The 21448-nt window shown below is 66.8% G+C and overlaps 4 protein-coding genes across 5 annotated transcripts; 3 read left to right on the top strand and 1 right to left on the bottom strand.

The window, feature by feature from the left end:
* The first annotated feature begins 1884 nt into the window (after positions 1–1884).
* Positions 1885–7030, top strand: ADAMTSL5 (ADAMTS like 5). 2 transcript variants are annotated; one of them, XM_082297713.1, is made up of 12 exons: positions 1885–2068; positions 3019–3079; positions 3193–3338; positions 3670–3730; positions 3816–3924; positions 4011–4138; positions 4228–4351; positions 4803–4886; positions 5473–5636; positions 5722–5965; positions 6211–6282; positions 6569–7030. In XM_082297713.1, the coding sequence occupies exons 1-12, from the start codon at positions 2010–2012 to the stop codon at positions 6880–6882; spliced, it is 1566 nt and encodes a 521-aa protein (XP_082153839.1). In that variant the 5' UTR covers positions 1885–2009; the 3' UTR covers positions 6883–7030. The 2 variants fall into 2 exon arrangements, with proteins under 2 accessions (XP_082153839.1, XP_082153840.1); XM_082297714.1 differs by having other exon boundaries at positions 6197–6282; positions 6569–6768.
* An 839-nt stretch (positions 7031–7869) lies between these two features.
* On the top strand, positions 7870–9676 carry LOC309582512 (CTD small phosphatase-like protein 2-B; the record flags this gene model as incomplete). Its single annotated transcript, XM_082297693.1, has 9 exons — positions 7870–8101; positions 8185–8287; positions 8394–8478; positions 8551–8643; positions 8906–8968; positions 9064–9143; positions 9223–9349; positions 9439–9534; positions 9614–9676. 9 exons carry the CDS (start codon positions 7870–7872, stop codon positions 9674–9676), a joined length of 942 nt encoding a protein of 313 aa, XP_082153819.1.
* An 888-nt stretch (positions 9677–10564) lies between these two features.
* Positions 10565–16897, bottom strand: PCSK4 (proprotein convertase subtilisin/kexin type 4; the record flags this gene model as incomplete). Its single annotated transcript, XM_082297692.1, has 15 exons — positions 10565–11014; positions 11089–11208; positions 11459–11583; positions 11757–11927; positions 12078–12195; positions 12301–12404; positions 12702–12802; positions 13016–13228; positions 13304–13476; positions 13975–14063; positions 14170–14246; positions 15255–15383; positions 15988–16083; positions 16164–16268; positions 16700–16897. The coding sequence occupies 15 exons, from the start codon at positions 16895–16897 to the stop codon at positions 10626–10628; spliced, it is 2208 nt and encodes a 735-aa protein (XP_082153818.1). The 3' UTR covers positions 10565–10625.
* Positions 16898–17089: 192 nt separating this feature from the next.
* On the top strand, positions 17090–21391 carry REEP6 (receptor accessory protein 6). Its single transcript, XM_082297836.1, has 5 exons — positions 17090–17289; positions 19417–19510; positions 19751–19889; positions 20081–20249; positions 20962–21391. Exons 1-5 carry the CDS (start codon positions 17175–17177, stop codon positions 21009–21011), a joined length of 567 nt encoding a protein of 188 aa, XP_082153962.1. The 5' UTR covers positions 17090–17174; the 3' UTR covers positions 21012–21391.
* The last annotated feature ends 57 nt before the right edge of the window (positions 21392–21448 follow it).

The following is a 21448-nucleotide window of genomic DNA, read 5'->3' as shown; positions in this document are numbered from 1 at the left end:
GTGTCCGTGCAGGTACCGCAGCCCCGAGAGGAGCTGCCGCAGGTAGTACCGGACCTCCGGCTCCGTGAGGCGGCCCCGCGCCCGCAGGATGTCGGCGAGGGACTGGGGACAGAGCGACAGCGGCTGGGGACAGAGTGACAGGGACTGGGGACAGTGAGGAGAGGCTGGGGACAGAGTGACAGGGACTGGGACAGAGCGACAGGGACTGGGAATGGAGTGACAGGGACTGGGACAGAGCGAGGCGGGACTGGGGACAATGAAGAACGACTCGAAACGATGACAATGAAGGGGGACTGTGGACAGAGCGAGGGGGGCCTGGGACCCCAGCCTGGAGGTGCTCGGTTTCGGGGTGTAGGGGCTCAGTTTCGGGGTGTTGGGGCTCGGTTTCGGGGTGTAGGGGCTCAGTTTCGGGGTTCAGTGGCTCAGTTTTGGGGTGCGGGATTTCAGGGTTTAGGGGTTCCGTTTCGGGGTTCAAGGGCTCAGTTTAGGGTTGCAGAGGCTCAGTTTCGGGGTTCGGGAGCTCGGTTTCGGGGTGCAGGTCTCACCCCTCGGCTGCAGAGCTCCAGCAGCAGGTAGAGGTGGCCGCGGTCGGTGAAGTGCCCGTGCAGGCGCACGATGTGCCGGTGGCGCAGGTGACACTGCAGCTCCCGCTCCCGCTCCACCTGCACCGACAGGAGCCCGGCAGCCCCCGGGGGACCCTCGGGATCCGGGGACCACCGAGCACGCACCCCACGGGGATGGGAACCCACCCAGAGACCCGCGGAGGGGCACGGGCAGGGTTGTGGGGCTCCGCGGTGACCCCATGGGTGTTGTCCCCCCCGTCCCTGGGGGGTGTCCCCCGCGGACTCACCCTGTCCCCGATGCCCACAGTGGCGAGCCGGGCTCGCGGGATGACCTTGGCCGCGTAGACCCGGCCACTGGTCACCTCTGTCACCTGGTAGCAGCGCCCGAAGGTGCCCTGCGACGATGACCCCGTGGGAATGGGCAGCCCGGCACAGCCAGGGGGGGACAGGAGAGGGTCCCAGGGCTGGGGTGCTCACCCAGGTGCCCCCACCCCCGTGGGGCGAGGAGTCCCAGGGACCGCATCTGCTGGGGCTCAGTCCTCTGCCTCAGTTTCCCCTTCCCCAGAGGGGATGGGGTGGGTCCCCCTTGGAGCGGGACACCTCGGGGACCCCCCTGGGGGGTGCGGGGTGTGACCCCCCCGGGGTGCCCCGCGGCGAGGGGGTGCTGGCTGGGGCGAGGGGCAGTTCGGGGGGGCAGGGAGGGGGATTTACCTGTCCTAGGAGCCGTCCCCTCTTGTAGAGCATCCCGCTGCCCTCGTCCCGGAGGTACCAGCCGGGGGGCGGCTCGGCCCCTGCGCGCCCCGGGACCATCCTGCCCGCTCTGCTCCTCACCAGGGACACCCCAAGGGACACCCGCACCCCCACACTGTAACCCCTTCAGCTCCGGGCTGGGGGTGCCCGTGGGGCCCAAGAGTGCTGGGTGCCCCCCCCCTCCCCGCAGCCAGCACCCACCGCTCCGGCCCCCGAAGCCCCCCCAGAAGACGTCGATCACGAAGCCGGGACCCCCTCGGTGCTCCCCACGCTCGGGGATGCCCAGCACCGGGGGGTCCCGGATCGGGATACGGCCGTGCGGGGAGGTCCTGGTGCCTCTTCCCTTCCGCAGCTGGGGCTGGGGGGTCCCGGGGGGGGGCGCTGATGTTGTTTTGCAGCACCTGCACCCCCCCCGAAACGCCACCATTTCCTCCCCCCCCCCCCCCGACCGCCGAAGCTCCGGGCCCCCAAGGGTTAACGGGCGGCCGGGGAGGGCTGGGCGCACCTTTGGGGCTGGATATTAATAACGCGGCGGGGAGGGACGGGAGGCGAACGGGGAGGGTGGGGGGGGAAGCCTCGCCCGGCCCCCCCGGAGCTGCGCAGGCGATGCCCGCTCGTCCCGGGTCCCCCCCGCTCCCCGCCGCCGGGACGCCGAGCCGGGACTGAGCCGCCGGGACGCCGCGGACGAGGGGCGGCATGGCCGGGGGGGGTCGCGGGGGCGGCTCGGACCCCCACGGGGGACCCCACGGTGCTGGGTAAGCTCCTGATTTCTGCTTTAACCCTCGCGGACCCCCCCGCCCCGCAGCCCCGCGGACATCCGGAGCTCCTGCGGGGAAACTGAGGCACGCGGTGCCCCCCGCGCTGCCGGCGGGGTCTGGGCATCACCCAGCCGGCATCACCCGAGCCTCGACGGGGTTCGGATGCTCCCAACACCCCCCCGGAGCGGCGGCACCGCGACCCCCCGGCCCTTCCCCTGTTCTACTGGGGGGTGTCCCAGTGTCGGGGGCTGCCGGTGGCCACCCGCGACCCCCCGGTCCCCGCGGGAGCTGCGTGGCGGGACGGAACCGGCTCTGCCGGGGGATTCCCCGACACGGGGATGGGACCCCGGCACCTCCCCCGCACCACCCGCCCCCCCCCGCGCCCCGCGGACCCCCCCCGGCACCTCCCACATCCCCGAGATGGGCGCTTTAGGGTGCTCCAGGATGGGGCGCTTTGGGCCGTGGGGGGCCCCCCGCTGCCCCCCGCCCTGCTCGCCCCACGGCGGGGCCGGATCCGGATCGGGGAGAGACGCGGAGCCCCAGCGTGCAGGTCTGGTCCTGCCCCGGCAGGCAGCGATCCCGGCCCGGCGCCCGCCGCGGGGCCCTGGGGGCGGCGGGGCCGTCGCCCGTCCCGGGGCAGCGCGGGCACGTGTGGGGGACACGGCGTCACCCACCCGGGGTCGCCCACCCGGGGTCGCCCACCCAGCATCACCCATTCGGTGTCCCCCACCCGCGTGCCCCCGCCGGTGGCACCAGGCCCCACATCCCCTCCCTGGGGACCCTCGCGCTGGCTCTGGGCTGCCCCCACCTCACCCCCTTCCCCCTCGCTGGGGTCCCCGGGGGGCTCGGCGGTGGCCCCACCTCGGCGGGGGTGCTGGGCCGGGGGACACCCCAGTGCCACCCCCCTGTCCCTGGGGACAGTGGGCTCAGGGCTCTCTGCTCCGCAGGTGCCGGCGGCTGTGGCGGCTGCTGCTGCTGGCCTGGCTCAGCCTGGTGGGCACGGCACAGGTGAGGGGGGTGAGGGCACAGGTGAGGGGGTTGGGGGGCACAGGTGAGGGGTTGCTTCACCGCCGGGCTGCTTCACCCCACCCCCATTGCTGACCGTCACCTTTCTCACGCAGGACCCAGCCCTGGGGACACCAGCGAGAGTCCCTGAGCCCCCAGCCCCTGCTCGGCCCCGGGGGACCTGGGGGTCCTGGGGACCCTGGAGCTCCTGCTCCAGCTCGTGTGGGGACGGCGTCGCCCTGCGCAGCCGGAGGTGCCTGCGGTGAGTGGGGCACGGGGCAGCACAGACGCCCCCGGGATGTCCCCGAGCCCTCGCCAGCTCCCAACCCCCGCGTGGCTCCCAAATCCCACGGCACCGCTCTGCCACCACCTCGCACGCGTCCCCCTGGGCCCTCGGCACCACCCAGAACCTGGCGACCCCACCCTGGGGTGCAGAGGGATCCTGTGGGACATGGAGGTCCCCACTCCTCTTCTGCTGCCCTGTGGGGACGTGTCCCTCCCAGCCCTGGGCTGGCTCGGTGGCATCGTGGCCCTGGGGTGGGGGGTCCCTGTGGGGGACACGGGGGGGACACGTGCTGTCACTGTGACCCCAGGACCAGCGAGGAGCAGCCGTGCACGGGGGACCCGCGGCAGTACCGGCTCTGCCAGCTCCAGGTGAGCGCCGGGAGCGCCACGGCACCGACGTGGCTGTCCCCGGTCCCCGTGCTGGCCCCTGGGCTCCATCCTGGTGCTCCCGCAGGGCTGCCCCAGCGGCTCCGTGCCCTTCCGGGCCATGCAGTGCTCCCTCTACGACAACCGGCCCGTCCTGGGCACCTCCGCCCGCTACCGCTGGGTGCCCTTCCACGGAGGTGAGTCCCGGGGTGGTGACGGCGTCACCGGGGCTCCACGGTTGTCCCCGGCATCACCCCAATCCCCTCCCACCCTACTCTGGCAGCCCCCAACCTCTGCGACCTCAACTGCCTGGCCGAGGGGCACAACTTCTACTACAGCTTCGGCCGGGTGCTGGACGGCACCCGCTGCAGCCCCGGCTCCCCGGACCTGTGCGTCGGCGGGCGCTGCCTGGTGGGTGCACACGGGGCCGGGACCCCCGGGACCCTCGGGACCCCCAGCCTCGAGCCCCAGCGCTGAGGGGGTGTCTGGGCTCCCCGCAGAGCGTGGGCTGTGATGGGATCCTGGGCTCGGGCGCTCGCCCTGACACCTGCGGCCACTGCGGCAGCGGCCACGGCTCGTGCGTCCTCGTGCACCGGCTGTTCCAGGGCACGGACCCCTCCTCCGGTGAATGAACCATTGCCCCGGCCCCCTCCATGGGTGAATGCTTTGGCTCTTGGCTCCCCTGTCCTCCTGTCCGTGTCCCCAAGGCATCACCTGGGTCCCTCATCGTCCCATCCCTTCTCCGACTCCCCCATCCAGAGAGTCGTTGTCCCCAGTCTCTCCCCGTCCCCAACACGCAGGGACAGCCCCATCACTTGGGGGGATTTACCTCGTTGCAGAGGGTGTCACTCCTGGGGTGGGTGGGGGATCTCTTGTGTCCCCACGGGTGTTCAGGGACACTGGGGGCACTCAGAGTCCCTGTGCCCACGTGTCCCTGATGTCCCAGCACGTGGGGCCCAGCTGGGTTAATGCCCAGACCCAGATCCCCTCTGTGCCCGTCCCCTTCCGCCCCGTCCCCCGTGGTGTCCCCTCAGACCCTGCTCAGGCTCTTCCCTGACTCTGCCCCACCCCCCAGGATATTTGGGATACGTGAATGTGACCAAGATCCCGGCCGGGGCCACCCACATCAAGGTGATGGACAAGAGCCGCAACTACCTGGGTAGGACATGAACTGCTCCCCTCCCAGTCAATCCCAGTCCATCCCAGTCTATCCCAGCTGGCCCAGGCTGGTGCCAGCTGTGTGTTAGGGCAGGGCAGGGCAGGGGTGGCCGTGTCACGCCGTGTTGTCCCATGTTTGTCCCATGTCGTGCCGTGCCGCTCCTCCCTCGGATGCTGTTTTGAGCATCGCGGGGTCAGTGAACTCGCAAGCGCTCGGGGCAATTTTCCAGAGGCCGCGGCCGCGCGTTTTGGGAAGGGCTGAGCTGGATCGGGGCCAGACCGGCCACTGCAGCACCAGGACAGGGATCTCCGTCCCCATCCCCCCGTCCCCTTCCTGACGCAGCTGGAGCCGCTTCCCCCATCCCAGCCAGCATTTGGGGACTCGGGGGTGGGTTTGCACACCAGGGTTTGGCTACGGCTCGGGCCCGAAGCCAAGATCCTACAGGAACACAGATTCCCGGAGCCCCGAGCGCGGCTCCCCGGCCCACTCTGCCCTCCCACGCCGGGAGAGGCCTCCGGTGGGGACCCGGGCGGGGGTCCCGGGGGCCGTGTGGGGCTGGGTTTGCCAGAGCCGCTCCCTCCCGCAGCGCTGATGGCGAGTGATGGGCGCTACGTCCTCAACGGGGACTGGGCCATCACCTGGCCGGGGCCCTACGAGGCCGCGGGCACCCTCCTGACCTACAGCCGGGCCCCCGACGGCACCGAGAGCCTGGAGGCGCCCGGACCCACCCACGAGGACCTGCACGTGATGGTGAGGGCAGGGGGGACACGGGGGTCGGGACAGCCACCCCCGGCCCCCATTGCTCCCCTCAGCCCTGCCTGTGTCCCCCTCCCAGGTGCTGCTGCAGGAGCCCAACCCTGGCATCGAGTACCAGTTCTGGCTGCCCCGCGGGCACCCCCAGCTCGGCCGCAGTGACACGAGCCCCCTGCGGCAGCCCCAGCCCCGGGGGGCCGGCAGCCCCCCGCCCCCGGAGCCCCCGCTCACCCCGGCCCCCGCGCCGCCCCCACAGCCCGGGGCTTTTGCCACGGAGCCACCACTGAGAAGCCCCCCTGGCTGGAGCCAGGACGGGGCTGCCACAGGTACCTTCTCGGGGGTCCCCACAGCCCCCCAAACCCCTGCTGGGATGATCCTGGGCTGCCCAGGGGGAGGAATGAGATGGGGACCCTAAAAAGGGCCCTAAAAGCCCTCGCCAGGACTCTCCGGAGCTGCTGTGACCCTCTCTGGGGTCTGGACCCGCAATCCCCCCTCCCAAAGTTGCATGAGGGGGTTTGGGGGGTCAGGAGTCCCCTGTGCCCCCTAAATTGCTGCAGCTTTATCCCCGCAGGGCGCTGCGGGAGGTGCCGCCCGCCCAAGGGACGCTCCCAGCGCATCCGGCACTTCTGCCAGAGCGACTTCGGTGAGCGCCGGGGCGGGAGGGGCTCGGGAGGATGCCGGGGCTTGGACAGGGTTGAGGACACAGCCAGGGACAATGGCAGGAGCGGGAAGGGGCTCAGGGTGATGCCAGGGGCGGTGCTGGGGACGGGAACGTGCTCACGGTGATGCCAGAGGCAATGGAAAGGGGCTCAGAATGATGCCAGGGGTGATGTCAGGGATGGGAAGGGGCTTAGGGTGATCTTGGTGATGAGAAGCGCCTCAGGGCGCTGCCGGAGGGGCTCAGGGTGCCCGATCTTCACCCTCCGCAGTATTCCACGGCCGGATCCTGGCGCGGCGCGTGGTGGGGCAGGAGACGCGCTACGAGGTGGAGGTGAAGGAGCCGTACCGGCGCCGCTTCCCGCTGGTGTCCCGGGAGTACCTGTGGGTGCCCAACACCTGCGGGTGCCCCCCGCTGCGGGAGGGCGGCGAGTACCTGCTGATGGCGCGTCGCCACGTGAACCGCGAGCACACCCTGAACCGCATCCTGCTGCAGGACGACGGCTACGCCCGGCCCTGGACGCCCCGCGAGGCCCGGCTGGTGCGGGAGGCAGCCCGGCACTGCCCCCACCCCCGGCCACCCTGAGCCCTCCCCGGTGCCACCGCCCCCAGGACGGGACCCCGAGGGCGAACCGGGTGCTGCTGCCGGGCACCGAACCCTTCCCGTGGCCCCCCCTCCATGGACCCCCATCCATCTCTCCGTCCTTGGGGTCCACGCGGCAGCGGGGGGTGGAGGGGGGTGGTAATTTATTATTTTTGCAGAAAATAAATTGTTTATCCCCTCGCTGGCCGCGTGTCCCTTCCTGGCTGGCGACGGCCCAGGGAGTCCTCCCACCTCGGGAGGGGAGGACATGGGCAGGGGGGTCTCCTCCGTGTCCCTCCGCTTCAGGGGGTCCCCTCTGTGTCCCCATGGCCAGGGGGGTCTCCTCCGTGTCCCCGCGCTGAGCCCCAGGAGCAGCTCCCATCCGGTGGCGTGTCCCCGTCCCCGATGGCCGCGTGCCAGGCTCTGCCTGCCGGGGTCGGGGACCTCCCGCTTATCTCCCTTCCGGCGGAGCCGAGCGTGTCCCCCGCCTCTGACAGAGCCCCTCCGCCCGTAACCCAACCCTTGGGCTGCTGGGGGCCACCGCGGGGCCCCTGTGGGGACAGGATGTGGCCGGGGGGCACTGGGGCACCCTGGGGGGCTTCGCCCGCTCGGGGCTCCCTTGGGGTGGGTTTGGAGCTGGTGCCAGGGGAGGCTGAGACCTCCCAGCTCGTGTGGCTGGGGACTGTCGCCAAACTGGGGTCCCGATGGAGGTTCAGGGGTGGGTGCCCTGGGGTGCCCCGAGTGGCAGCTGCCAGCCCAGGAGGGTCCTTGTCACATCGGGTGACACCGCCAGGGGCCAGAGCTGAGCCCTGGGACCAGCTGGGGCTCAGTTCTGGGCTCCCCAGCTGGTCCCAGTAAAGTCTGAGTGATTCCCAGTGCTCCGGCGTGATTGGGGCTGGAGAGGTGCCTCCACCCTATAAAAGCGCTCCCTCCCATCCTACGGTTAATTTGGGGTTGCTGGGGGGGGGGCAAGTAGACAGAATCCCAGCCATGGCAGGTTTGGGGGCCACCCCACGCACGAAGAAACCCTCCAGGGAGGACCAGGGGCTCTCGACCCCCGGGGCTGGGGCTCGCGGCCGGGCCAAGAGCCGGCAGAGAGAGGAGGAGCAGGGGGAGAACGTCCCGCAGGGGTGGGCGCGGGTCCCCTGCTCCCCCACCACCCCCGGGAAGGGGCGGCTGGTCCGGCGGGGACCCGAGGAGTGTCACAGCTCCGGGGGAAGGGGTGAGCGCGTCCCTACCCGGGAAATCCCTGCTTGGGGCAGGGCTCTGCCCTGGCTGTGCTGACAGGACCCCTCTGCCCCACAGAACCTGCGAGCCCCGCATCCCTGCCCTGCCCCGGGGGCTCCTATTTCTCGGGGCTCCCCGAAGCTGAGCATCAGGACCCTGCTGTGCCCTCAGCCCCCAGCCTGTGAGTGTGAGGGGGGGGTCCCCAGAGCCCCCAGTATGTCTGGGGGGGAGGGGAGGGGTCCAACAGCCTCCCAGCAGTGCTGACCCTCTGCCTTCCCCCCTGCCAGGCCAATCCCTGGGACCGTGACCCCTGGCAGGGGTGGTTCCCGGAAGATCCGGAGCAAGTTGGAGCACACCCTGGTCCTGGAGCTGGTGAGCTGGGGGGGGGTCTGGGGGGACTCTGCAGCCCCTGGGGCTGGGGGCTGACCCTGTCCCTGTCCACAGGATGGGACTCTGCTCTACTCCTCTCTACTCGCCCGTGGGCAGCGCGACGCCACGGCCACCTTCACCACGGACTTCCAGGCAGGTTCCTACAAGGTGGGTGCCTTGGGGTGGGGACAGTGGGTCTGGGGGGTGCTGGGGAGCTGTGGTTTGGGGCAGTGGATGATGTGGCTCTTCACTGCCATCCCATGGGGCCTCTGTGCCAATGTCGCTTGTAGCTGAAGGGGAAGGGGCCCTAAAATCCCAGTGGTGAGGGTGGCTGAGGGATCCTGCTGAGGGCACTGAACCCCCCTTGGGGCTCACCTTGGTGCCAGGATGAGGGTTGCTAGGGGTTTTCCAAGAGGCTGTTTCCTCCCAGGTCCACGTGAAGCTGCGTCCACATGTGCAGGAGTTCTTGGAGAGCCTTTCCAAGACCTACGAGGTACCTGGAGCCCCTGGGGTCTGTGGGGTGACACTGCCTGGGGGTTGGGGGGGACCTGGGCAGCCATGCAGGGACCTTCACCCTCTCTCTGCCAGATCTTCATCTACACCACTGCGAAGCAGGACTACGCCAAGAAGCTCCTGGAGGTGCTGGACCCCAAGAAGAAGCTGATCAGGTGATGGTGCTGGTGGTGCCCTGCTGGGGACCCCCTGTGTGACAGGGCGGGGTCCCCATGGCTCTGTCTCTCCCCCCAGGCACTGCCTCTCCCAGTCAGACTGTGTCTGCTCCCAGGGCTGCTACTGGAAAGACCTGACCTGCCTGGGCAGGGACCTGGCAAAGACGGTGGCCCTGGACCACACCATGCAGGGTTTCCCTGCCCAGGTATGGCTCCGGGGGGGGGGAATTTATGTGTCCCAATCCCTGGGAGCTCCGTGGCTGTGCGGGATCCAACCTTCTCCCTGTCCCCCCAGGCTGCCAACTGGATCTCGGTGCCACGGTGGTCTGGGGACCCTCAGGATGAGGAGCTGCTGCGCCTCATCCCAGTGCTGGCACAGCTGGGCCAGGCGGTAGGATGTGGGCATGGGGACAGGGAGGGGACGGCAGCTCTGGGTACAGCCATCCCCTACCCCATCTCTCCCCGTGCAGGAGGACGTGCGCCCCGAGATCCAGCGGCACTTCCAGCCCTGCCAGCTGCCCACTGATGATTAGGCCAGCCTGGAGGAGCAGGATGGGGAAAACTGCCCAGAGAGGCCGTGGGGAAGTTGAGCTCAGGTGCATCCAGCATCTCATCCCATGGAACTGGGCTGGATGGTTGTCCCAGGACTCTCCCGTGGTGTTTGCAGGGATCCCAGCTCATCCTTGGGGGCTGGGGGTCCCTCTAAGGAGAGCCCCTGCCTTTGGAGACGAGGCTCCATCCTGGCTCCCTCCTGTCCCTGCTCTGTAAGGTCCAGCCAAGGTTTTTCACGGGTCATTATAAGCTTGGAGAAAGCTCTGGCTCTCTGCCTTAATTCCCAAAACCCTTCAGCTGAGCAAACACACTGTGCTGGGGATGGCATATCCGGGGCGGGGGGGACACAAACCACCTCCCCCCGTGTCCCAGGGCAGTCCAGTGTCCTGGCACAGGGCCGGTGCCCCCGGGAGGGCCCCAGCTGGCATCTCTCCCTGTCCCATCCCTGCCCGGTGCCACGGGTGCCACGTGCCGGGGCGCAGCTGCCACTGTGCCTCTGCCAGTGCTCGTGGGACACAGAGTGACCGGGGGTGCAGCCACCCTGGGACCCCTTTTTTTAAGGCCTGAAGCTGCTGGTGAACAGGAACTGGGGACTTTGGAGGGGGTCTGGGTTGGTCTCTGCTGCTCCCGCTCTGCTGGAAGCCACACGGGCTTGTGGCCGAGCTCCTGTCGTGGCCACACGGGTGCAGCTTTTTGGGGACACGTCACATCCCGTCCCTCTGTGCAGCTCCCGGCCCCTCTGGGAATGTCTCTGTGCCCAGGGGCTGTGGGAGGGGCACAGCTGGACACGGGGTGGGACCATCTCAGGCGCTGCTGGAAAGGGAAATCACCCTTCGGAGAGAGCGACTGGAAAGGCAACAACCGGTTTATTTGGGAAGCCAGGCACGATCCCAGCTCAGTGCCGGGCTGTCCGTGCAGCCCAGGCTGGTGTCACTCTGCCCTCCTGGCCTGGGGACAGCACAAAGCTCCCTTGCCAGTGCGAAGGACCATGCGGTACGTGGGGTACAGCACCCCTGCCAGCACCAGGCTGCTGCAGGCCAGGACAGTGACAACCACGAGGTCCCTGCGCATCCCCACCGGCTTGGGGGAGCCCTGAGCGGGGTGGGGGCAGGTGTGTGTGATGTCCTGGAAGGTGCGGCCGGAGGGACAGGATGTGCAGTTTTTCGCCGAGGCGCCCTGGCAGGTGTAGCAGGAGGGGTGGCAGCGGGCACAGACACGGGTGGTGTCCCTGGGGGTGGCACTCCGGGCCCGGCCGTAGTAGCGTGGGGGGCAGTAGGACAGGCAGGAGCCCTGGTGGGTGTACAGGGAGCTGCCACAGTCTGTGGAGAGAGGCTGGGGTGAGACCCTGGGGACCAGAGCGTTGTCACTGTCCCCCCCCCAAAGCCTCGCTCACCCTCACAGTCTCCCAGCTCGTCCCTCCTGAGGCACTCGTCCGTGGCAGTGGCTGCGGAGCGCCGGGCTGGCATGTCCTCATCCGTGCCATGCAGGTGCAGGATGAAGCTGCTCAGCTGGCCTGGGGACAGGAAGGGACAGGGGTCTGCCAGGTGAGGGATATGGGGCTGGAAGCTTTGGGGTTGTGTCCTGCTCCCGGCCCTGTGCTGGCCAGGAACACCCTCAGAGCCAGCACAGGGTCCTGTGGAAAAGGAGGGCTCACGGCCAGGAGGGAGAAGCCAACAAATTGCTCATCCAAGTGGGGGAAGGAAGAATGACCAGGCACAGGGTGACCCCAGTAAAAATGGGGTTCACCCCCATGGGGCACCCACCTGTGTTACGGTCATCACCCCTGTTCTCCAGCCGGAGCGTCCAGATCCCCTTGGGATTCTCGTCCCAGAAGTGTGTGGACATGAAGGTCCAGTCCTTGTAGCCCTCCTGGCTGGTGTCATAGGGGCTGGAGGAGGAGAGCAGAGCTGGGAGTGCCAGCCCAGGGGGCTGGAGGGGCAGGATGTGACCTGAAAGGTCACCCTGTTCTTGCTCTGAGCGGGCACTCCCACGTGGCAGGGGTCCAGAGGAGTTTTGGGCACAGTGAGCCCCTTTTTGGGAATCTCCTGGCCCCGTCCTTACCGCACGGTCACCAGAGTGGACGTGGTCCCCATGGGGCTGCTCAGAGCCACCACCAGGTCCCCCCTGCGGCTGTAGCTCAGGGACAGCTGGACCTGGACGTGCTCCAGGGAGCGGATGCTCTGGGAGCAGGAGGAGGCATCCGTGGAGATGGTGAGCCTGGAGCCGATGTCCCTGTCGGGGACAAGCTGGAGGTGAGGCCATGCCATGGGCATCCTGCCCTCCTCTGTGGCCTCCAAGACGCTGTGCAGCACAGATCACTTTTTGGTTCCCTGTGCCTGTAGTGGGCACAGCAAGTCCTGACCTGGGGTCCCTGTCCCTTACCTGGGGACCTGAACGGCCTGGACTGAACACTTCTCCTGAGGCCGAGTCCCTGCCCATGTCGTGGCCGCCTGCACCAGCAGCCCCGCGTCCAGCAGCCCGTAGCCGTAGTAGTGGCTCACTGGGACACAGGTGCCACCCAAGAGAGGGACCTGTGAGCCCCTCAGTGCCACCAGGGCATGGAGGGCTGCTGCAAGGTGTTTGAGGGGCTGAGCTCTGCACTCACCCCTGCGCCCGACGCCGTTCTCAGCCCAGTCCTCTGCCTGCAGGTGAGCGGGTTTGGAGGCCCTGATGATGAGGTGCTGCAGGTCACGCCAGGTCAGGGCTGGGCTGCAAGCAAGGAGGAGGTGGGGACAGAGGTCTGGCATGGTTTTTAAGGGTGAGATTTGGCTTCTCTGGGGCGGGTAGAGCAACTGTCTGAGCCCAAGCTGGTCCCCCCATGACCTTCAGTGCCAAAATAGGAGCAAAAAGGCCTCCAGAGGACAACTCTCCTCCTGCTCTCCCCTGGCCCTGGGGGAAGACCACAGCTCTGCACCCCCAACCTCCCTGCTGTCCCCCCCCCTTCCTCATCCCTGGTGAGGCACCAGCTCTCCCTGGGGACGGTCCCTGTGTCTCAGTGCCACCTACTTGGCCTCCAGTGCCAGGGCCACCATCCCTGCGGCCAGCGGGGCTGAGGCGGAGGTGCCGGTGTGTTTGTCCGTGCAGCGGTGGTGCAGGTCAGTGGTCACCTGGGGGGACAGAAGGGTCTCAGCACTGTTCCCAAGAAAGCTGCCAGGAGCTGGGTACCTTCAGGAAATGCTCCTTTCAGGTTCCTTTGGGCTTCTTGGGCTCTACACAGACACTTTATTACCCAAGTTAAGGAGAGCTGGGACGAGCCCAGCCCGTGCTGGGATGTGTCTGCCCCGGAGCTGCTGCTCTGGCAGGGCTGTTGGGACACTCACAATCTGCACCTTGCTGGTGGTCCTGCTGCTGTAGGTGGTGGTGAGGATGGCGGGGCAGCTCTCGCTGTAGCGGGGCCGGTGCCCGTCCCCCAGGACGCTGCCCACCGACACCGTGTAGATGCTGTTGGTGTACCCATTGCAGTTGCAGTTGTCATAGTTGGTGCCACCGTTGCCCGAGGCCCAGATGAAGATGGAGCCAAGCCCACCCCGTCCCTGTTGAAGAGCAGAGGGGGGGTGAGCAGGGTGTCCTGGTGTCCCTGTGATCCCCGAGGCCAGGGCTGGGCTTACTTGGCTGACCCCTCTCTGGAAAGCGGCCGCAGCCAGGACGCCCGGCCCGTCCACTGTCCGGCCATCGTCCTCGGGGCCCCAGCTGGCGCTGTAGATGTGGATGTACTGGGGCTGCAGGCTCAGGGCCTGAGCCTCCACTATGTCCATGATGGAACCGTCCAGCATCCGCACGCCTGAGGGCCGGCACCGGGAGCAGCCGTGGCCGAGAGGCGGCAGCACCCGGGAGAGGCCGCGGTGGCTCCGAGGGGACGGGAGCCACCCACGTGCCACACCAAGGGAAGGGCCTGGGGGCACCTTGCCAGGCCCCCCTGGCCCCCCACAGCCTCGAGCAGTTTTCACATGACCCTGCCCTAAGGAGATCAGGCCCCCAGGGGCCTGTGCTGCTGCCATGAGCTGGTTCCCAAAGCTCCTCGTTAAGCCTTTTGTAATTAAGCCCAGGGAGTGCTCCCAGCTTTTAAGCGCCTTTGCCACCCTCACTTCCACAGCGGAGCCTGAGCTGGCCCTGCTGGGTGTTGGGGTGAGCATTAAACCCCTGGGGAGCACCAAGACTGATGTGGGATAACACTGCAGCACCCTGAACCCCCCAGAGCAGCCCCAGCTGGGCTCCCGTGTTTCCCCCAGGGGTGCTGGAGCTGATTTCCAGCTTCCCTCCCACGGGAGCAAAGTCTCACCTCCGATTTTGGCATTGTAGGCGACGCCTGCACCGCAGATTCTGTTGTTGGCCACAGCTGCCACTTCCCCTGCGCAGCGTGTCCCGTGCCTGGTGGGGGGACACAGTGACCCTGTGAGGGGTGTGGGGGCCTGGGACAGCCTTGGCTCCCCCAGGAGATGAACCCCCCCAGTGCGGGGAGCTGGGCAGAACCCACCAGTTCTTGTCCCCGTCTCCGTATCGGGGCTGGGGATCGGGGTCGTTGCTGTTGAAGTCGTAACTTGCCAGCGGGTCCTGTTACACAGTGAGGCACCGGCATGAGCCAAAGGGCCCGGGCAGGGCTGTGACAGCTTGGCACAGGCGCCTGGCACTGAGCCCGGTGCTGGCACCACCGAGGGCCCCGCCTGCCAGCCCCAGGGGGGACAGCGGGGCCCCTTCGTGCCCAACTGCACTGGGAGCTGGAGCTAAATCGAGTCCTGAGAGGGAAAGGAGCAGCAGGAGGGGCTGGGGGAGCTGGGGAAGGGGCTCAGCCTGGAGAAAAGGAGGCTCAGGGGGGACATTCCCAATCTCCACAAATCCCTGACAGGAGGGGACAGCAGGGGAGGGTTGGGCTCTGCTCCCAGGGAACAACAGGATTAGAGGGAACAGCCCCAAGCTGTGCCAGGTGGGACATCAGTGGGAATTTCCTCATGGAAAGGGTGCTCAGGGGTTGCAAAGGGGCTGCCCAGGGAGGTTTGGAGTCCCCATCCCTAGAGGTGCCCAAGGAATTCCTGGAGGTGGCACTCAGAACAAGGTGGGCATCGGGCACAGCTGGGACTCGGTGATCCCAGAGCTCTTTTCCAACCTCAGTGACTCTGAGCTTCTGCAAAAAGGGCCGAAAGCAGCACAACTTTGCTGTTTCCCCTGACACAACCCAGCGTGGCAAGTCACCTGAGGGTGACCCTCGCTGGCCACGCAGCCAGGAGAGAGGAACCACAACCCACAGGAATGGTGGTGTCATAAACACCCAGGATTTGCCTTTCCTTCCCTGTGGAGCACAGGAAGGGTTTACCAGCTTTACTGGCTTTGCAGCTTGCTGTAATTACACCTATTTGGGGGGCTCCAGCACGTGCACAAGTTCTAACGTTTCCTCAGGGTGAGATTTCACTGCGGGAGACTCCAAACCTTGGATCCAGCCCTGGAGAGGCTGAGCTCCCACCACACAGTCCCGGGGCTGGGGTGAAGGCGTTGATTCCCACCCTCCCTCGGATCCTGCCCACCCACCCTGAAGGAGCTGGTTCCTGGACACCCCCCCATAGTTACGTAGTTGGCAGCCAGGTCGGGATGATCCTTCTCCAGCCCATCATCCAGGACAGTCAGAACCACCCCCAGCCCTGTGTAGCCTCTGCTCCAAGCCGTGAGGATGTTCAGGTCGGGATGGATGTCGTTGTTCTGGAAAACAGATTAACTTCGATCGGCAGCCCGAGGTGACCTTCGAGGACTTCTGCTGCCTCATCACTGCCAGCATTAGCCTGGTTTATCCATTGGGGAGGCACTGGGAAGAGCATTGCCAGCAGGTCAGGGAGGGATCCTGCCCCTCTGCTCAGCCCTGGGAGGCACATCTGGGCTGCTGTGCCCGGCTCTGGGCTCCTCAGGACGTGGAGAGTGACAAAGTTGAGGAAGGGATTGGAGCATCTCCCTGACAAGGAGAGGCTGAGGGAGCTGGGGCTGTTCAGCCTCGAGAGGGGCCCTCAGCCCTGGGTGTCCCTGTGTGCAGGGAGGGCTCTGAGGAACAGGCAGGGACTGATCCCAGGGAAATCCACCTGGACAGGAGGAAGAACTTCTCTGCTCTGCAGTGCCCGAGCCCTGAACAGAGAGCAGAGAGGCTGTGCAGTCTCCCTCCTGGGGATATCCCAGAACTATCCAGACACAATCCTGTGCCACGTACTCTGGGCTGGCCCTGCTGGAGCAGGGAGGTGGCACCAGATGGCCCACTGTGGTCCCTTCCATCCTGTGATTTGGGTGAGGATTAGAAGGGGAAGCAGCCTGGTCTCACCATGTACCACTGCTTGGGGAACCAGGGGTCCGTGGGCACCACGCTGGTGCCTCTCTTCGAGCGCCTCTTCACCGTCTGCTGCTCAAACCACAGGACCTGGGCGAGGAGCAGCTCTGTGGGTGCCAGGCAGCGCCTGCCCACAGCTGTCCCACAGCTCCCTGTGCCCTCCTGCCTACCTGGGGGTCCCTGGTGAGCCGCATGTGCCACCCCCAGTGCCTGCTCAGGGCTCTCTGCCTGGTGCCGCGGTGTCTGAAGTGATAATAGGGCTCTCCCTCCATCACCTGCGGGCACAAAGAGCTGCTGTGAGTCTTTCTAGGGGACACCAGTGCCAGCCCCACGCAGGCTGTGGAAGTCGGAAGGGTGAATTTGATGTGAGCTGTAGTGCAGGACAAGCAGAAAGTGTCACTTGGAGACAGAATGGAGCCCTGACATGGGGGTGTGTTCCCTTGGGGGTCCCTCGCTCACCCCTGCATGTTCAGAAGCAGAGTGCTGTGAGGGTGGGGGAACACTGGCACAGATTCCCAGATTCCCAGGAAATGTTCGAGGCCGCGTTGGACGGGGCTTGGAGCAACCTGGTCTAGTGGAAGGTGTCCCTGCCCACTGGACGAGTGAAGGGGACAAACAATGGCGACACAGGGCGGGTACGAGCAAAAAGGTCGGACCCGGGGCACACGAGGTGGGCTGGGCCCGCCTTCCCCCGCCCAGGCCGCACCTGGCCTAGACAGAGCAGCCCGTGCCGGCGGGCCAGGGCCCGGGCGTCCCTCAGCCCCGCCGCCACCCGCACGGCCCAGCTGCTCAGGTAAACGCGGGGCTTGGCGGGGCTCGGGGAAGCGGTGGCAGCCACCACGAGCAGCGCGAACAGCACCGGGAACAGTGACAGCACCGGGCCGGGCCTGGGCCGAGCCGCCATGAGGCCGCGCCACCGCTGCGCGCGTTGCCACGGCAACGGCGTCGGCCCCGCCCCTCCGCACGGCCTCGCCTCATTGGCCTGCCTTGATCCCCCCGCCTTCTCATTGGCCACGCCCCAGCGTTAACCCCGCCCCTCCGTCCTGCTGGCCCCGCCCCCGCCTGGCCCCGCCCCCTCTCTCGTTGGCCACGCCCCCACCGGCCGCACTGACCGGGGCGCGGGGTCGCTCCGGGGCCGCTCCGGGGCCACCGCCGCCGCCTTCATCATCGCCACCGCCGCCATGGGCTCGATGCAGCAGCGCCTGCAGCGCTTCCTCCACAGCCCCGGCCCGATCGGCGACCTGCTGGGTCAATTAGAAGCCCGTACCGGCGTTCAACGGCTCTACCTGGCCACAGGTGCGACCGGTACCGCGGGGCCTCCCCGGTCCTCCCGTTCTGTCCCCTTCTCTCCTGTATCCTGAGGCGCCTTGGCAGCCCCTCACCGTGGCTCTGGGCTCAGCACGGAGGCACGGGGAGGGCAGGCAGGGCAGGGGAGGTTGGGGGTGCGGAGCGGGGCCGTGCTGGGAGGGGGCTGGGGGTGCCGGGGGTGACACCGCTGTCACCGCACCGTCCTCACCTTCGGCAGGCGCGAAATCCCGAAACCCCAAAACGTGCAGGATTCGAGGGTCGGAGGTGTTAGACAGACCCTCGAGACCCCTGGCCCCTGACAGAGGGGGGTGCCCGTTCTGGGTGAGCCCCCAGGTCGTGGTGTGTCAGACCCGCACTGGGGATGGGAGCTCGCCCCTGTGTTCCACAGGTGGGACTGTGGGGATCCGGCCTTTAACCGGATCCCAGTTGTTCATTAATGAGGAACCAGCCGGATTCTTCCCAGGGATCCTCCTCCTGGCACGCCGTGCCCCCTCTCCTCTGACCCTCGGCCTTGTGCCCTCTCTGCCAACTTAAACGGGCCTTGTCTGCATGTTCCAATTTGAGATTTCGTATCGAACCTCCCAGGAGGGGCTTCCCTGTTTCCTGTGTCCCTCCAGGCCTTTGGCCTCCACGTGTGGTTTCCTGGCCCTTCACCTGCCAGCAGGGTTGGTTTTCCCACTCTGAGGGGGAAAAGTGTTGGTGAAGGAGCACGTGCTGCTGTGCAGGATGTGGTGCCACTCAGGTGTCTTCCAAGCAAAATAATCCTGGGGATTTGGTCAGGCTTGGCCGTGATCGACTTTCAGAGTAGGACAGGAGTGGATGCACCAAAAAGTGATGGTTCCACCTTCTGGATCTCTGTCCTGGAAAGGAGAAGCTGCTGCTAAACTAAAAATTCCCAATTGCTCCCTCCCAGGGCTCTGGAGCAATCCTTAATTTGTGTTTGAACCCATGGGCTGGGGTTTGGAGCAACCTCTGTGGCCTCTGGGCAGCACCACGCTCCCTCAGCGGAGCCTTTCCCTCGGTTTTTGCTGTTACATAAATTTCTCTGGGGGTTAAAATCCTGTGAAATCCCTTCTAAGGCTCTTGGGGAATGAAACCCAGCACTGCCTGGACCTGCCTGCCCTCCTTGGAGGGACGTTTGGGATTGCTCCAAAGCCACGTTGCTCCTGCCCGTCTCCCGGGAAAGACCCGGAGCTGTGGGTGCCCCGGATCGGGGCCGGAGCTCAGCCCAGGAATGCTGCAGTGAGCAGAGCAGGGATAATCCCCAGCAAGGACTTTCCTCTAATTCACCAGCAGAGACAGGTTAATTCCCAGCTTTCCTGCTGCTGATGGAGGAGTTTGTTCCAGGGCTGGGGAGAAGCTGCTGGGCTGGACAAATTGCTCCGTGCTGTGTATCCCTGAGGTTTTCCTGCCCTCTGAGCCCCGCTGCGAGCGAGGCTCTGCCGTGGTTTCCACCCCAAGATCTCCCTGTGCCACCTTCCCCATCTGGGCTCTCTCCCAGCCCTGCTGCTCCAACCTCCCGCGAGTGTCCGAGCGCTGGGCAGGCTCCAGGCCACCAAACCCTCTGGCTCACATTTAATTTAACGATCCAATTGAGTAGCAGGGAAGCTGGATTGGATTGCCGCTCCCAGGGGAGCCAACCCTTCCTCCGCCGGCGGCTGCTCAGCCACGGGGAGCGCCCGCGGGAGGAGCCGCGATCCCGGGCGGCTGATCCGGGAGCAGGGCTCGTCCTTGAGCGGGAGATCTGGGAATGCCGAGAGGCTCCGGGCCCCGCGCGCGGGGGAGACGAGCGGGGCCTTGACTTTGGACCATGGGTGCATTGTCAGCGTCTCCCGTTCCTGCCGCCCTGGCCCCGCTCCAGGGGCAAAAGTGCTGCGAGATTGGGGTGGTAGAGTCCCATCCGGGGCCAGGGGAGGGGGCGAACGGTGACAGGAGCAGGTCACGGGTCCCTCGGGGAGGAGCGGACTCTGCCACGTGCCTCGTTACACCGAGCGGTGTCGTGGAATTAATTGGGGGTGGTTGTTATCTCCTGGCACGTGCCCGTGGCCACTCTGGGATGAGAATCCCGCTCTCCCAGGTGACAGCAGGTACGAGCCCGTCCTCTGTCCCCCGCAGGTTCCGTGGCTTTCCTGGGGTTGTACCTCATGTTCGGCTATGGCGCTTCCTTGATCTGCAACATCATCGGCTTCGTCTACCCCGCCTACGTCTCGTAAGTACCTGTCCCGGCACCAGGAGAGCTTTCCCTGCCCTTAGCTGAGGGTCTCCCTGCTCCGTGAAGAGGCAATCATGGCTGGGAAGCTCTTGAGACTTTCCTGGAAAGGCTGGGATTGTGCCAGCTCGGGGGCAGGAGTGCCCGGCGGGCAGGTTCCCTCCAGGGTTTGGAGGATTTGGGAAGGTGGAGCCCATCCCAGGACTGCAGCAGCCATGTCCTTCCCCTCTCCTGCCGCAGCATCAAAGCCATCGAGAGCAGCAGCAAGGAGGATGACACCCTGTGGCTCACGTACTGGGTGGTCTACGGCGTCTTCAGCGTCGCGGAGTTCTTCTCCGACCTTTTCCTCTACTGGTTCCCCTTCTACTACGTCGGGAAGGTAACGGCTGTGCCGGGCTCCTCTCACCCCATGGCTGAACAGGGAGGAGCTGAGTGTGGTGGGCTCCGACCCGTTAGCAGGGCGCTGGTGGGGCTGCAACCGGCTCAGATCCTGTGAGCTCCAGCACTGGGCGCTGCTGTTGGACCAGGCTGGGGGGCACTGGAGCAGCTGAGCCCCTCCTGTCCCCGCAGTGCCTGTTCCTGGTGTGGTGCATGGCCCCCGTGCCCTGGAACGGCTCCCACATCATCTACCACAGCTTCATCCGGCCCTGCTTCCTCAAGCACCACCAGACCGTGGACTACATGATGGGTGACATCGGCGCCAAGGCCCTGGACGCGGCCTCCGTTGTCACCCGAGAAGGTAACTCAGGTCCCCCTGTTGTCCGGGTTTTCCCAGCGCAGGGGCCTGAGCAGCTCGGTTTAATTACCAGCAAGTGATTATTTCTCCGTGCCCATGGGCCGTGCTGCCGCAGCTCCGTGCCAGGAGCCCCGGGGGAGGGTCACAGTCCCCTCTCTAACCTCTCTCTCCTCTTTGCGCCGCACGGTCCAGTCCTGCAGTCTTTGGCCAACAGCAGAGCCCGGCTGGCGGCCGGGGTGGCCCCGCAGCCCAGCCTGTCCGTATGTAACGAGCCGCGGCTCCCGCTGCCGCCGCGGGGGGACGGGGCCGGGCCGTGCCAGGCGCCCGCCGCGTCTCTCGTGTCCACCGTGGCACCGCTCCCGCAGCCACCGGCGCGGCTCCCGCACAACCGGCCCTTTCTCCCGTGGCGTGGGTAGAGCAGGCGCTTCCCTCCCGCTTCTCCGTAGCCAGACCCCATCCGTGTGTCCATCCCTGTGTCCATCCATTGTCCATCCCTGTGTCCATTCCTGGGTCCACGTGCTCCTCAGCGCTGCTGCAGACCTGGGGCTCCCCTCCGGAGCCCCCCAGGTGCGGGGAGGGCAGGGCCGGCTGTCACCCCCGTGCTCAGCGGGACAGGGAGGGAACGGGACGGTGACGCGGGGCCGGGCCTGGCAGTGCCCCAGGACACCGGTCACTGCCCCGGGGATGGGCACTAACGCCATCCGTGTCTCCGCAGGCGCCAGAGCAACCCTGACCCTGGCAGAGTTAGTGGAGAAGGCGAAGTAAGAGGCGCATCGGTGCCTCTGGCTGATACCGGCACTACAGCCCCGGTACTGGGACCGGTACCGGTACCCGCGGCCCCAGTACCGGCACCACGCTCCCAATACTGGTACCGGCAACCCTCGTTCTGGCACCGAATTCCCCCATACCGGCACTACAGACGCCAGTACCGGCACCATGGCCCGGTACTGGTACCGGCATCCCCCGTTCTGGCACCGAAACCCCCCATACAGACGCCGGTACCGGCACCGTGCTCCCAGTACCGGCACCATGGCCCTGTTACTGGTACCGGCCACCCCGGGCTGTACCCGTCCGGGATCCCGAGTGTTTCTCCAGCCCCAGTCTGTTGTTCCCCCGTTCCCGCAATAAACCCCGGTGCCCACGAAGCGCCGCTCCCGCGTGTTCCGTGACACCGCGCGGCGCCTTTAAGAGCGGCGTGGGGG

This window comes from Coloeus monedula, assembly GCF_965178545.1.
Source record: "Coloeus monedula genome assembly, chromosome: 27".
NCBI classification, from domain to species: Eukaryota; Metazoa; Chordata; class Aves; order Passeriformes; family Corvidae; genus Coloeus; species Coloeus monedula.
Note: the sequence above shows the minus strand (reverse complement) of the source record. Positions and strands in the feature narration are given on the sequence as shown.